Below are 13438 nucleotides of genomic sequence, written 5' to 3' on the forward strand. Positions count from 1 at the left end.
AAATGTTTGCAGTGGCTTTTTCTCTTTCTTGTCAGACCTTTTTTTTTTTAAATAGAGGCGCACAAACTTCTAGGTCAAGACAGAACCCCCCCCTCCCCGGGCAGCTTTGCACGTATAGAGCCATATAACATTGTTTTAATTTTAGTTCAAATACGTGACAGCATTTCAAGCTGGGTTATTATCATTATCTGTCATTCCTGCAGGATTCAGCCATTGTTCGGACCCATATTGATAGGGGATCCCCGATGAACCCACCCATCCGTGCCCCCACCCAGCGGTGATGACCGGGAGGCGGAAATACTGTACAGCTCCTATGGCCCTGTTTCAAGAGCCAAGGGCCCCAGGACTCGTATTCATTATTAACGTTGTACCGTGTACTTTATTCTTTGTTCAATTCAATATTTATCGAATAAAAATCCAAATGTTTATTCTTTGATCAGCTGGCCGGAGTGATGAAAGAGTGGGCGGATGGGGGCGCATCGTTTAAGAAACCCCTCGTGGTGCGCATGCGCTTGGATTTGAAGAGAATACGCCATATTGAATTCCCGCAGGAATCGGCTAGCATTTTTTCCAGCTAGCGGTGTGAAGGGGCCACTTTATCAATGGTCCTAATTCCGTTTACGGTTTAAATATTTCTCTTTTCGTAACCCCGGACAACGTAGCGACCTTTGAACGGCCCGGGTACCGGAGCAGATTCACGACGGACTCGCTGGCGTTAGTTAGATACTTGTAGGGGGGTTACCAGAGGAGAAGTTGAATGGATCCGAGGGTAGCTTGGATTCAGCCCGAACAGAAAGGACCTGCGAACGCCTTATGGATGCACGTCTGGAAGACATCTCAGGGAGTACGGACGCTCTCCGCGCAGCAGCTTCACAATCAAAACCACAACCAGTCTGTAAATTACGCTGCGCTGGATGTTTTACAAAATGTGGCATCGAGCAGGAGCATTTGCAGCAGCGGTGCCGTTACAGCCAGTGTGAGCAGCAGCCATCACAGCATCATGAACGGCACTGCGATGTCCTCGCTGGGGATAGCGCTGTCCAACGGGACCCTACACAACTCTTTGACCACGGCGAACACGGCTGAGCCAGGTGACGGGAAGATCCTGCCTCAGAAAACGGGATCTGTCTCTTCCTCATCTTCCTCACAGGAATCCGGGGCGGACAGTCCCCCTTCTATCTGCTCACTCGGAAGGACTATGAGTGGAAATGTCACGGGCAACATTAATAAAAACGTCGGGGGTGCCAGTCTGTTCTTCAGCTTGAGCGACAGCATGGACACCAATATCAACATTTACCACCACCACCACCACCACCACCGTCACCCACAGGAGCACCCGGCTTTCAGCTCCCAGCAGATCTGCGTGACCCGCCACCAGGTTCACCCCTGTGCAGCGTTACCTGTAACCCACACACACAGTCACCACCCAGGCCGAAGGAAAAGTGACAACAAGGCGAGCACTTATGGGATGAATTACTTGCTTTCAAACTGCACTAATGGGAATTATCAGAGCACCTGGACGCCCTGGAAGACGAGGAAGTACAGTCCCGGGGTCCTCGGGTGAGTAGCCGGTGGTTGGGTCGGTGGATTAGGGGTTAACGTCTGTCGCTACAGCTCCTAGTGGCCGAGAGACGTTGGGTCCTGTTTATAATGTCCAACAAACATCTGATGTACGATTGGAAAATACACAACATGGGAAAGTACATACGAGTTTTATCTCGTAGTTTAGTGGGTTTTTTCTTGTGGGTGAATTATTTAGCAGGGCTTGACCGGATATGTTTTTTTTTTTTTTTTTTTTTTTTTTGTAGTCCGTTTGCTAGCCTGTAGCTAACTTGGCTAACACTTGCTAACGGGTTTCCCTCCGCAACTTTACAGACTTTAATGAACTTCCCTGGTTAATTGGGCATAGTTTAGCTAAATTAGCTAACTATAACGTTAAATGTTTCTGTGTTTTAGCCAACTGGCCTCGCTAACGTTACCAATTAACTTTTTTGGTAATTTGGGGGCAAGCAGCCGAGTTCGTCTACAGGAGGCTTGTTTTGATAGTGTCTGTTTCAATAGTTTCCCCTCAGAAAGTAAAGTATAACTGTTTATCAGTAGGTTCAGTCTTTATCTTTTGTGTGTGGCCTTTACACCCAAGTTTTTCTGTTTACAGTCACAGTCACCTCTGTTTTTCCAGGACAATCTTTATTGAGCTCTGTCAATGTAATTGGCAGGGGTGGCATTTCATGCTCATGTGTCCTACCCACAAAATGGACCAAAGCAGTAATATCAACGTTTTTGAGTACAGCTTTTCTGCTGTTATTCTTATTTCAATCTCACTTTTTGCTGTTTGCTATCTATGAGTGGTTAGAAAGCCTTTGTTGCGACTAAAATATTATTTTATATTGTTAGCATTATAGTCATTTTGTTTTGACAGAGCCCTGCTTTGAAAATAAATGACCAGAGAAGTTCCAAATGTGTTGCAGGAACTTGTGATATTTGTAATAGCTGGTTGCACCCACCTGGGATTTTTCAGTAAAAACGAATCATTGTTTGTCATGAAAGCAGATCCATATGCTTGATGTTAAGTTTCTCAGTACATCTTACTTGTTAGTTAACTACAAATTTAATTTGTTCATCAAGGTTTTCTCCCACTAATAGTGACTGAATAATGTATTCTTTTTCTCTGAGTGTTTGTGCTGCATGTTTTGGCATGTGCACTGCTAGTCTTGCAGTGGTTTGCCTTCAGGGACATCCTTTGAAGTCCCACATAGAGGGGATTTTTGCACTCCAAAGTGATAATGCAAAAACATTGTGTAGTTTTGCTGCGTTGTGATGATCAGAGATTTGGTTTGGGTTAATAGAAAACTGTGTGTGGCAGTAAAAACGTTGATTGCACTGTAAGTTAGTGAGGCTGTAGGCTGCACCACTGAACACTTTGATTACTTTTATTTTGCTCGTAAAGTTTTTGAAAAGAGATGTTAGACTCTAAATTAGTTTGTCAAGTATGGTTGTAGTAGCTTTTTTTATTTTGGCTACGGGGGGCCTCAACAATAACTACTATGCGCTCTATCAGCGGTGCAGTATTGGCATGGTTACGCCCTGGCCCGACTGGCTTGCTGGCAGAGTTTTCACGAAGGACTGGGGTACATGGGTTGACTGCATTTCCTCCAGGCCTCTGGTAATGGATTGTGACAGTCTCCCTGCTCTGTATTTCACACTGACATCATGGCATGCATTCCTAGAAAAATGAATGGCCACAGGGTTTGAACAGAGTTCCACTGTTCTGAGGCATTTGGCTAGACAGAAATCTTTACATTATATGTGCCCTTGTGCTGCCAAACACAGAACCATATCAGCAATATCAATAAGACATGGGATTGCTGATGAGACAATTTCTGTGTATAGAGATTTATTATTATTTATACAGGCACAAATGTTAATAGGGTTACATTTGAACTTAGTCACAGTGCTAATTCTCGTATTTGTTGAAAAATGTGCTTTTTATGAAGTGATTTGTGATCCTGAAAAAATCTAACATCACACTTGAGTGTGTATTTGATTTTTGACTGGCAAAAGTACTACTTATTTCACTGGGATTTAAAAAAAAACTGAGCAAAAAAGTAAGTCATGTCTGAAGCTATTTAAAATTAAGTAATTACACAGGAGGAGTGATTTTATTTTAATTGGTTGTCAGACTTACTTACAGACTTATTCTAATTGATACTTGATCTATTTAACGGGCACAATTCCGGTTGATCCAGCGTATTGCTACATATCTTGTTTTTTCCCCCTTTGGTAGTCTGACAGAACCAAAGCAAAGTAGAAGCTGAGTTAACAGAAACTACGTCACATCCTCGGTAACATATGCTGTTGTTCTGCTTCCCTGGTTCTGGCATAATGGGGGTTAACCCAAACACTGATAAGAAGGAAGCATATCTTGGGCCATCTGGAAAGGGATTTTTATTTATTTATTTTCTCTCTCTCCTTCTATCTCTTTTAATGCATAAGAAACCTGGTATGTGTGAATGTCAATTTTATGAGATATCGTTGTGTGTAACATAAAGGGCAAATTTTACATCATGCACAGTTGCTTTTCTCATGTAAGATTTCATTGTAGTCTGTGTGTAAGTGTTAATGTGGTGAGAATAACCTTTGTCATCTTTTCTTTGCGTCCAGACTCCACGAAGAGGTGATGGACTTCTACAACTTCATGTCTCCTCGGCCAGAGGAAGCAGCTATGAGGAAGGAGGTGGTGAACCGGATAGAGATGATCATCAAGGAGCTGTGGCCCACTGCAGATGTAAGACCCACACAGATGCCTCTGTTTATTTAGATCCCTATTCCCACTCCCTCACTCCTTCTTTCAGGATCTTAATATCTTAGACAGCAGTCTCTTAAATCACACAGGCTCATTCTTGGAGGAGCAATTATTGGTCTACAAACTGTAATCTCAAATTGTTCATAAACCATTGAGATACTAGGTTTCAACATCACTTTTATTTTAAAGGTGATGTTGTGTTTATACAAGCTAAGCACTTATTTCATCTTAAGTTCTCTAGTCTTGCGTGTGTTCAGATGAATGAGCCAGAAGTCGCAAAGCGTATTAATCTTGTTTTTATTTTTCTTAATGTTATTTTGTGAAGTAGGTTTTGACGTAGCAGAGTTGAGACTCCAAATAAAGAAATTTTATTATAAATGTAATGTAAATGTGTTTTATAATTATGTTGTCCATTTTGGGTATTTGCATTTGCTATGTGTAGAAACAGTGAGAGGGGCTCTTGCAGCTGGTTTACTAGTGCAGCGAGGTAGGGTTGATGTAATGCCCTTCTCGTTACTTAATCATGTAAAACACGCACAGCGGTGATTTGTTGGCTGCCAGTCTTCTCCATGTCCACTGTGAGCCAGATTGTCAGGTAAATGGATCAAGCCTCTGATTTGTACCAGCCTCCCTTTTCATTTCAAACTATTAATCCTGGCCTGTCTTTGTGCTATTGCCTTGTCGTATTTATCAGACGGAAAAGGGAAAGAACTCCACTCTGCTTCCTTTGGAGAGTCTTTGCTTACAGCCCCAAAACGGCATTTTTTTTCCCAGCCATTGTATACTTAATTTGGCAGCATACTCGACTTGGCAGCATGTACCGTCTCTGAAGTGGAACCCGGAAATACCTCGTTCCTGGTAGTTTGCAAACATTTGAATTGGATACGAATCACCATAAATGAGCTGTTGTATGTGACAGGAATTCTGACTGTTCAAAAGCATGTTTTCAAGCCCATTATAGTTAAATAGTGATATGAGAGGCTATGATGTATTGTGTTTGCTTTTTTTTAAATTGCCCCCATTATCTCTCATTTATTCACTTATGTCTATGCAGGAATATAATGACTAGGTATAACAGCTGGACAATTGTGGTTTTGATGGCGGTTTTCATGTTTCTTCAACATTGTTTTCCAGGTCCAAATATTTGGCAGCTTTAGTACCGGACTCTATCTTCCAACAAGGCAAGCTATTTTAAAGAAAACTGTTAATGAACACTTCATGCTTTTTTTTTTTTCTTTTGCTGGCCAGATTATTTTTATCTTATTTTTTTTCCTCTCTGTAGTGATATTGACCTGGTGGTGTTTGGGAAATGGGATCGCCCTCCTTTGCAAGAGCTAGAACAAGCTCTTCGCAAACACAACGTGGCCGAACCTTTCTCCATCAAAGTGCTGGACAAGGCTACAGTGAGTACAGTGGCATCCAGGCCATATTTCTCAACCCTTTCAGCCGTTGCAAACATATGTCATGCTGTGCTGATATTATGTCCCTTAAATAAAGCCAGACTGTCTTTGCAACAACAAATACCCATCAAATGCAGCAGAGGTTTGAATAAAATAGTGCTTGCTTATTCCATGTGCTCTAATGCAATGATTAATGATGTGTGTAATAGAATCGTTTGACAGTTAATTTCAGACTTCTTAATGGTTTTCTTGTTCACCAGAAGTAATAAAATATTGCAGCAGTGAATGGAGAAACCAGCAAGTGAATTGGAATAAACCCAGTCGAACCAGAAATTGGCAGTACTTTTTGCATTCCTAGAAAAGTTCTACTGGACATCAAATGGTCAGTTAGAAGTATAAAGCCTTGGCTCATTCATTGTGTTATCTCTGTGCAGAGATGAGGGGAAAAGAAGAAATGCACTAATCTATGAGACTCAATTAGTGTCCTCCATCTGTTTGCATGATGGGTGGCACATTTTGCCAGTTGTAGTGGTCGTTATGGTCTTTTTGTGATTAACAGTAAATATACAGATTGCTATTTATGTGAATACTGAACTAATGTTCATACTTTGCCAGCTCTAGTTCCCCCAAAATAAAAATCTGTCATCATCTATTCAGCCCAGGTCACTGATAAGCATCCTTCTTGTTTTAAGTTTCCTTCACTGGGTCAAATGGGAGCCATTATTCTGCAGCTCAGTGTCATGTACCCACCCACGTTGGCTCAAGTGTTTATAGCTGCAATGTCACAGTGTTAGTTTTGGGAACAGTAACTCAGTAGCATACATGGGCCTCTTGTGGGGTTTGCACATGACCATGCAAACCCCACCATTGCAAGCGTCGATGCTGTTTCAACTGATATGATAATAAGTAGTTAATGGCTGAATTTTCATTTTTGGATTAGTTATTCCTTCTAAAAGGCTATCAGTTGGGACAGATGGTCTTTTTTACTTTGGGTGTTTTTTTAATAATGATTTGTGTCTGCAAATAACATGTTTCTTTATCATCTTTCAGGTGCCAATCATCAAGCTGACAGATCAGGAGACTGAGGTGAAAGTGGACATCAGTTTCAATGTGGAGACTGGAGTCAAGGCAGCAAGTTTCATTAAAGACTACGTTAAGGTGAGATAAACCTTGTGCCTTAGAGATATTGCTGTCAGCATCCACCAGTTAAAGATACATGTGTTATTTTGATATTTTAGTTTTTCAACTAGACCAGAATACAACATACGTCACACACAAATCATTTGTAGATATTTCTTCTGCATTTTAAAATTTGGTAAGAACTGTAAATTTACTCTTCCCAGACATGAAATCCATTAAAACTGGCCACATTGCATATTACTAGCAATACATCGAGACTGAGGAAGAGAGCAGGAAACAGTCAAGTAGCCATGTTTAAATAAAAACCACCAGCGGAGTCACATAATTACCATTTTATGTCAGTGTCTAAATACAGAACTTTGGAAAATCCCTCTGAATCAGGCAAACCAGAAGTTTAAAGCATTAGATTTCACTCCAAACTTCTACTGGCTCATCTCATTTCCAAAGTGAAGCTGGATCGGACCCCAGCAGCCGCACTCAATGTAATCTCCACTCAACTCATACTGGGTCTGTGTGTGTGGCTGAACATCATGTTGCCAGATCTACTCAGCAGAGGTAAATTTCACCCTGTGGCTCAGACAGAATTCCTGTTGAAGGTGGATCTGTGCCTGCTTTAGTCATGGTTGTGATAGTTAATCCATGAGAGGAATTCCAGGTGCTGATGTTCCAGCAAGTTGTCGGGATTTGGCTATTCTGATTCTCTGAGAATACATGCCACAGCTTGAAAGGATGCTGCTGATGACCACAATAAGTTAATCCAGTGCAGGTTGCCATGGTTTATGTGTGAGTGACAGGCTCCATTGCAATCAAAGTTAAATCTCATATGTCAGGATCCCATGAAGCCAGTTGGAGCAGCATACTCCCCAGTCTCACTCTAACCTCTTAAAAGCATATTTGAAAAGTCAAACAAGCCCTGCTGGTCCACTGGCACAGATATGTGCACACTTACTGCCTGGAGAGTATGCTGTCTTTTCAAATGGAAAATGAACATATTCAAAATTCATTGTCTCTGCTCTCTACTTTCAGAAGTATCCAGTGCTGCCTTACCTGATCTTTGTACTGAAGCAGTTTCTGCTGCAGAGAGATCTAAACGAAGTCTTCACTGGGGGCATCAGCTCTTACAGCCTCATCCTCATGGTCATCAGCTTCCTACAGGTACAGTAACATATAGATACTTACCATAAAGTATAAGACCGGAAGGCAGTCCTAGTACATTTTCTTTTGAAGGTGCATTTGATAATCTAACAAATATGATCCACAATGAAGTAAAATAATATTATACAATGAAATATAGTGCAAAGATAGAATGGATAATAATCTGGTCTCCTTGTTCTTTCTCTTTAGCTCCATCCTCGTATTGATGCCAGAAACCCTAATGAGAACTTGGGCGGTCTATTGATCGAGTTCTTTGAGTTGTACGGCCGCCATTTCAACTACTTGAAAACAGGGATTCGCATCAAAAATGGAGGTGCATACATACCCAAAGAGGAGATCATGAAGGCCATGACAAATGGATACAGGCCATCCATGCTCTGTATAGAGGACCCACTGCTTCCAGGTATGTTTTCCTGGCTTAATATAAGAATATTTCTATTTAAATAATAACCAGCTCAGATAAATATTTAAAACCTCTGGAATCCATAGGAAAAGAAACTCGCTTTATTATTTTGCAGTCAGTTAGGCAATTGTTTAATATTTGTGCTCCCAAATTTATGGTTTAAATGCTACCTGGAGGGGGGCAATTCAAAGGTTTTGTAGAAATGTAAGACAAATAATTCTTTTAAAAGTCTATTATTATTATTGTCTTGTCCTAATAAAAAAATTACCATATTAGGGTCATAGTTTGGCACCATCCGGAGGACGTATTGAGAATGGCACAATGATGCGCAGCAGTAGTAGGCACAATGAATTGCATTGGTTTTGTATCTTTTTTTTTTTTTTTTTTCTGTTCAGACTGAGAATACTTTTACACAGTAAACAATTTCACATGGAGGTTTTAGGGTACTCACTTCATACAGTATGCAAGATTTTGGTCTTCAGATGTGATACAATTTTTTCAGTAGCAGCAACATATCCCTCTGCTGTACAGCTTTGCCCTGAGGCAGACCAGATCCCCTCTTTCCCAGTTTTCTTTTTTTTTCTTTTTTTAACACTTGTAAATGCATTATAGTCTATAGCCAATCCAATCAGATCCTTTTAGGAAGTGAGGCCATCTGGCTGCATGGTTTGTACAGATGGGAGGAAGTTTAATCTCTTTTTCTCCCTATAATTATAGATAGCACAGAAATAAAAAAATTATTGGCATGTGTATGAACAATTCAAGAATAATAATTGCAAATGAATATTTTCATTTTAATTTAAGAAAATATGTTGCTTTCCTTTTATTGCTCCGGGGTAATATTGTGCAGTTAGGCATCTTTTCCTGTTGTAACAGGTAGATTGGTGCTAAGTGATGGACTTACCAGTGTTTCCCCCAATATGTGCACACACATTCGCTGACAGTGGACACCAGAACCATCTGTGGTTAATGTACCCACTAGGGAGGTTAGAGATACACCTTGCGATAGTGAGGACCGTGAACTTGAGGGAACAGATTCAGTGAACAGTGAGGAAGAATGGCATCCTGTCACAGGTTTGTGAAACAGCGAAACTAGAAGGGACCTAATGAAGAAGGTAACTGTTAATAGTAATGTGAATAATTAACCCTAATAAGCTTCCAGGGATCTGGATACAAAAGCTACAGCCAAAATCAATTCATTAGAATCAAAACAATTAATGGATTATTCATATAGTTGATTGATTGAAAATTAATTGGCAACAATTTTCATTTACTGTTTCAACATAATTTTCAAGCAAAACTGTCAATTATACAGTCACAATCACATATACAGATATGGTGCATAAAAAGAAAATGCAACCAAATACAAAAACGGCATGCAAAAAGAGAAAGCAACCAAATACATTGCACATAGCCTTTGAAGATTGAGGTGCACTAATTCATGTCAGTTATCAAATAATTAGTTGCTGGACTTTTTTGTAAATGTGTTGACTAACGTTTCAAGTCTAATTCTAATATGTGACAATAATAAAATCTATGGAGAAAAGTTATTATTTTCAAAATATATTTTATTTTGAAAATCACAACATTTCTTGATATTTTTATAACTTGATTTTACAATGTGGCAACAAAAAAAATAGAAACCCGGGGTCAAAGGTGAATTAAATAATCACTCAAATATGATCTGAGTGCCGTTCTGAAGTAAAAGGATGGTCTTTTTTTTTTTTTTTTTTTTTTTTTTTTTTTTTTGACAAAAGTTAAAAATATATGCCATAGAGGGTTAAGACCTTAGGGTTTGATGTTGTCAATATATACCATGTATTAGCAAGTAATAGCAACCAGTAATGTTAGAGGTAATGTCAAACTTAGGGAAAGTGAAACAATTGTGATACAATAAATAGGGTTGAATTTCATTCATAACTGCTGTTTGTTCTGCTGCCATGTAGGTAATGACGTAGGGAGGGGTTCCTATGGTGCCATGCATGTCAAGCAGGTGTTTGACTATGCCTATACTGTCCTGAGTCATGCTGTATCACCGCTTGCACGGTCGTATCCCAACAAAGACTGTGAAAGGTTAGTATTCAGTCCATTCAACAGTACTGAAGATATCCTTGATTAAACCGGTGTTCTGATCAAACCCTCGTCTCTACTTCCTGCAGCACATTGGGCAGGATAATCAGGTTGACCCAGGAGGTAATCGGCTACAGGGAATGGATCATTAAGAAGTGGGGGGGCAGGGATCTGGCACGAACAGACAACAGAGGTATGATTCTTCACACTTAACTATAGAGTCTTTAATAAGCAGGAATTGCCAGCTTTTTTTCTCATCATAAAAAACCTCCTCCTTTAAACAAGATTTTGTAAACCACTTGTAAAAATATTCAAATCCTTTGAGAAACCTTGTAAAAGAACATTTGTCCTTAACTCTTGTTTTTTTTTTTTGTTTGTTTGTTTGTTTGTTTGTTTGTTTTTTTGTTGGTGGTGTTCTGTTTTGTTTTGTTTTAGTTTCACCTCCCAAGGAGCCAGGGTCGGAGCAGGAGCCATGTGTCGGGTCAGAGGAGCAGCAGAGGGACTCTGTATCGCCCCACAGTGCGGACTCCCCCATGTCCATTTCCAGCCCTCAACAGTCTTCAGCCTCCTCCGTCTCCTCACTGTCTGGATCAGACAATGTGAGAAAGCACATACGCTCATGAAGAAAGAGCAGTCAGGCACACTGTAAAAGCACTTGATGCGGGTTCTGTAGATTTACACTCGAAAGAACAGATAGAACTGTACAGTATCTGTCAAGGAAATTCTCACATAGCAAAGGCCCGCTCAAGTTAACAGCTCCTTTGTTAACCTCCTCTGTACTTCATAATACAGTTTGCAGACAGCATGAAATGCAGTTGGCACTTGGTGGTATGAAAACTACCATAACAAGCTGGTAAATTGCAGCAGACCTGTCTATTTTCCTTCAATAAAAGATATGTTTATGGCACAACATCAGTTTCTTGCAATTATGCAATTGAAATCCTACAAAATTGTATAATGCTGCCACCCACCTGATGAAACTGCATATCCTACTTTATTCGCTCTAATCCAGCTGACAGCAGCACACAAACATACTATAAGTGACATACTTCACGCTACTCATAATCCCTTCCTCTTTGTGTGATCTGCCAGGACTCTGATTCAACGCCACCGTGTCCTCTCCCTCCACCAGCCCTGCCTCCATACCCGTCCTTCCCACCTCTGGGCCTCCCTTTGCCACCGGCTCTCAACATGGGCACCGGTAAACCCAGCATCGGAGCACACCATCTGCTCATGCCTCCAGGCTCACAGGTAGGCCCGCAGCACTGGCAGCAGATGACATTTGCTTAGATCATGTATGGATGTAGGAACGGGAAAATGATTTAGTGTAACATTTGGAATTAAAGTGCAAAACTTAACTGTTATTAATTATCCTTTCTATCCTCCAGACTCACGTCTCACTGCCCGGTGGTCTAGCAATGCACTCCATACCTGGCAGACAGGTGTGTATAGACACCGGGCTCCCCCCCTTCTTCCACATGCCCCCCCCAGCCCATGCTCATGCCCCTGCCCCTTCCAGCCCCCAGCCTCCGCCCAGCCCCCACTCCAGCCACACACACAAGGTAGGCGCCGGATGCAACAAATACACTGTCAAGGCAAAGTTGTCTCTCAGAGACACACACACACACACAGGTTCATGCTCTTTCCATCTCATACTGTGCATTTCTCTTTTGAATTCTCTGTCAAGTGTCTGATTTGTCTCACACACACTCACTTATCTCTTTCGTCAGACCAGTTGTCTGATGAATGTCCATCAGTAATCTGTGAGTGACTAGTAAAAGATAACACTATTGCTGCTACTCTGCGGCCTGGTGTTCCAGCATCTGGTGTGTCTCTGGTGTGTACTTGTCATTATAAGAAATTTAAACAGCCAAAAAAACAGAGGCCTGATGCTTGACGCTTCCATTCAATTTGTAGTTCCTAGTGCCTACGGCTTTATTAAAGGAATAATTTGATATTTTGGTTATGGCCTTTCTACAGAGCATGATAAGATTGATGCAATAACATATTTTTGTACAGTTGTTATGGCAGATGTTATCGATCCCATAAGTTATGAAAATGAATTGAGCAAATATTATTTTCTTTTTTGGTACATCATCGGTACAGTAATCAGAATGTTTATATTTCTCACTGTCTTTTCTCTCCTCCTTTCATCAGAACGGAGCCAAGTTCAACGTGAAGGGCTTCCACAACCCGCCAATGGTTAACAACCCTGTTCTGGCAAACCGCGGACACACTCATATGCACACACAGTATCACCGCAACACTTGGCGACGCAGAAAGAGGGACAGCCTACCGGTTAGCCTCAGCAGATAGAAACCACTCCTCTTCCGCCAACTTTTCCTCCCTCTCTTCCTCACTGGCTGCAAAGTGCGGCTCTTCGTTCATCTCGAAGGAGGATGGACAGAGGACCAGAGACCAGCAGTTTTCATTCTGGGGTTGCCGCGACATGGAACAACAGCCCTCAGCTCTGCGTCTTCTCCCTACTGTCTCTATACATTTTTGCATGACCTTTGCTTGCAGTATTATGTTACTTATTGTTTTCATCATCTTTATCACCTCTAATCTTTTTTTTTTTTCTTCCCCCCTAAGTTTTTTTTTTTCATGGGGGGGGGGGCTCGGGACATGGTCATTGAAGCTTATCTTGTCCCCTGCCTGAGGTTCAGTGTTACCTTTTTTTTTTTTTTTTTTTTTCTTTAATGGTTCACACATTTATGACAAACAGTTTTCATTTTGTGCAATAATGTCATTTTTCTTTTTGGGACAAAAGTAAATGGTTATTTAATTTTTGTGTCTATATGTAAAGGCATTTTTATACAGTTATTTTATTTTTGTAGAGTTTAAATTTTGTTTACGAAACCTTTCCCCAGGCAGCGTGTGTGCGTGTGCGTGTGCGTGTGTGTGTGTGTGTTCATCAATAGGCATTTCTGTATGTGTGTGTGTGTGTGTGTGTGTGTGTGAGATGGA

At 40.9% G+C, this 13438-nt stretch overlaps 1 protein-coding gene across 2 annotated transcripts; it reads left to right on the forward strand.

The window, feature by feature from the left end:
- Nucleotides 1-552: 552 nt before the first annotated feature.
- Nucleotides 553-13055, forward strand: tent4a (terminal nucleotidyltransferase 4A). 2 transcript variants are annotated; one of them, XM_026301182.1, is made up of 13 exons: nucleotides 553-1560; nucleotides 4162-4285; nucleotides 5438-5484; nucleotides 5586-5706; nucleotides 6754-6861; nucleotides 7870-7998; nucleotides 8188-8401; nucleotides 10348-10474; nucleotides 10561-10664; nucleotides 10907-11070; nucleotides 11564-11722; nucleotides 11860-12033; nucleotides 12629-13055. In XM_026301182.1, the coding sequence occupies exons 1-13, from the start codon at nucleotides 758-760 to the stop codon at nucleotides 12785-12787; spliced, it is 2433 nt and encodes an 810-aa protein (XP_026156967.1). In that variant the 5' UTR covers nucleotides 553-757; the 3' UTR covers nucleotides 12788-13055. The 2 variants fall into 2 exon arrangements, with proteins under 2 accessions (XP_026156967.1, XP_026156968.1); XM_026301183.1 differs by having other exon boundaries at nucleotides 11860-11913.
- The last annotated feature ends 383 nt before the right edge of the window (nucleotides 13056-13438 follow it).

This window comes from Mastacembelus armatus, chromosome 11 (genome assembly GCF_900324485.2).
Source record: "Mastacembelus armatus chromosome 11, fMasArm1.2, whole genome shotgun sequence".
NCBI lineage: Eukaryota > Metazoa > Chordata > Actinopteri > Synbranchiformes > Mastacembelidae > Mastacembelus > Mastacembelus armatus.

Bases quoted from the DNA above. Each gene is read 5' to 3' on its own strand.
- tent4a (XM_026301182.1), top strand. From the start codon at position 758: ATGGATCCGAGGGTAGCTTGGATTCAGCCCGAACAGAAAGGACCTGCG. The intron at 1,561-4,161 runs GTGAGTAGCCGG...CTTTGCGTCCAG, and splicing joins TACAGTCCCGGGGTCCTCGG to ACTCCACGAAGAGGTGATGG. The intron at 6,862-7,869 runs GTGAGATAAACC...CTCTACTTTCAG, and splicing joins TCATTAAAGACTACGTTAAG to AAGTATCCAGTGCTGCCTTA.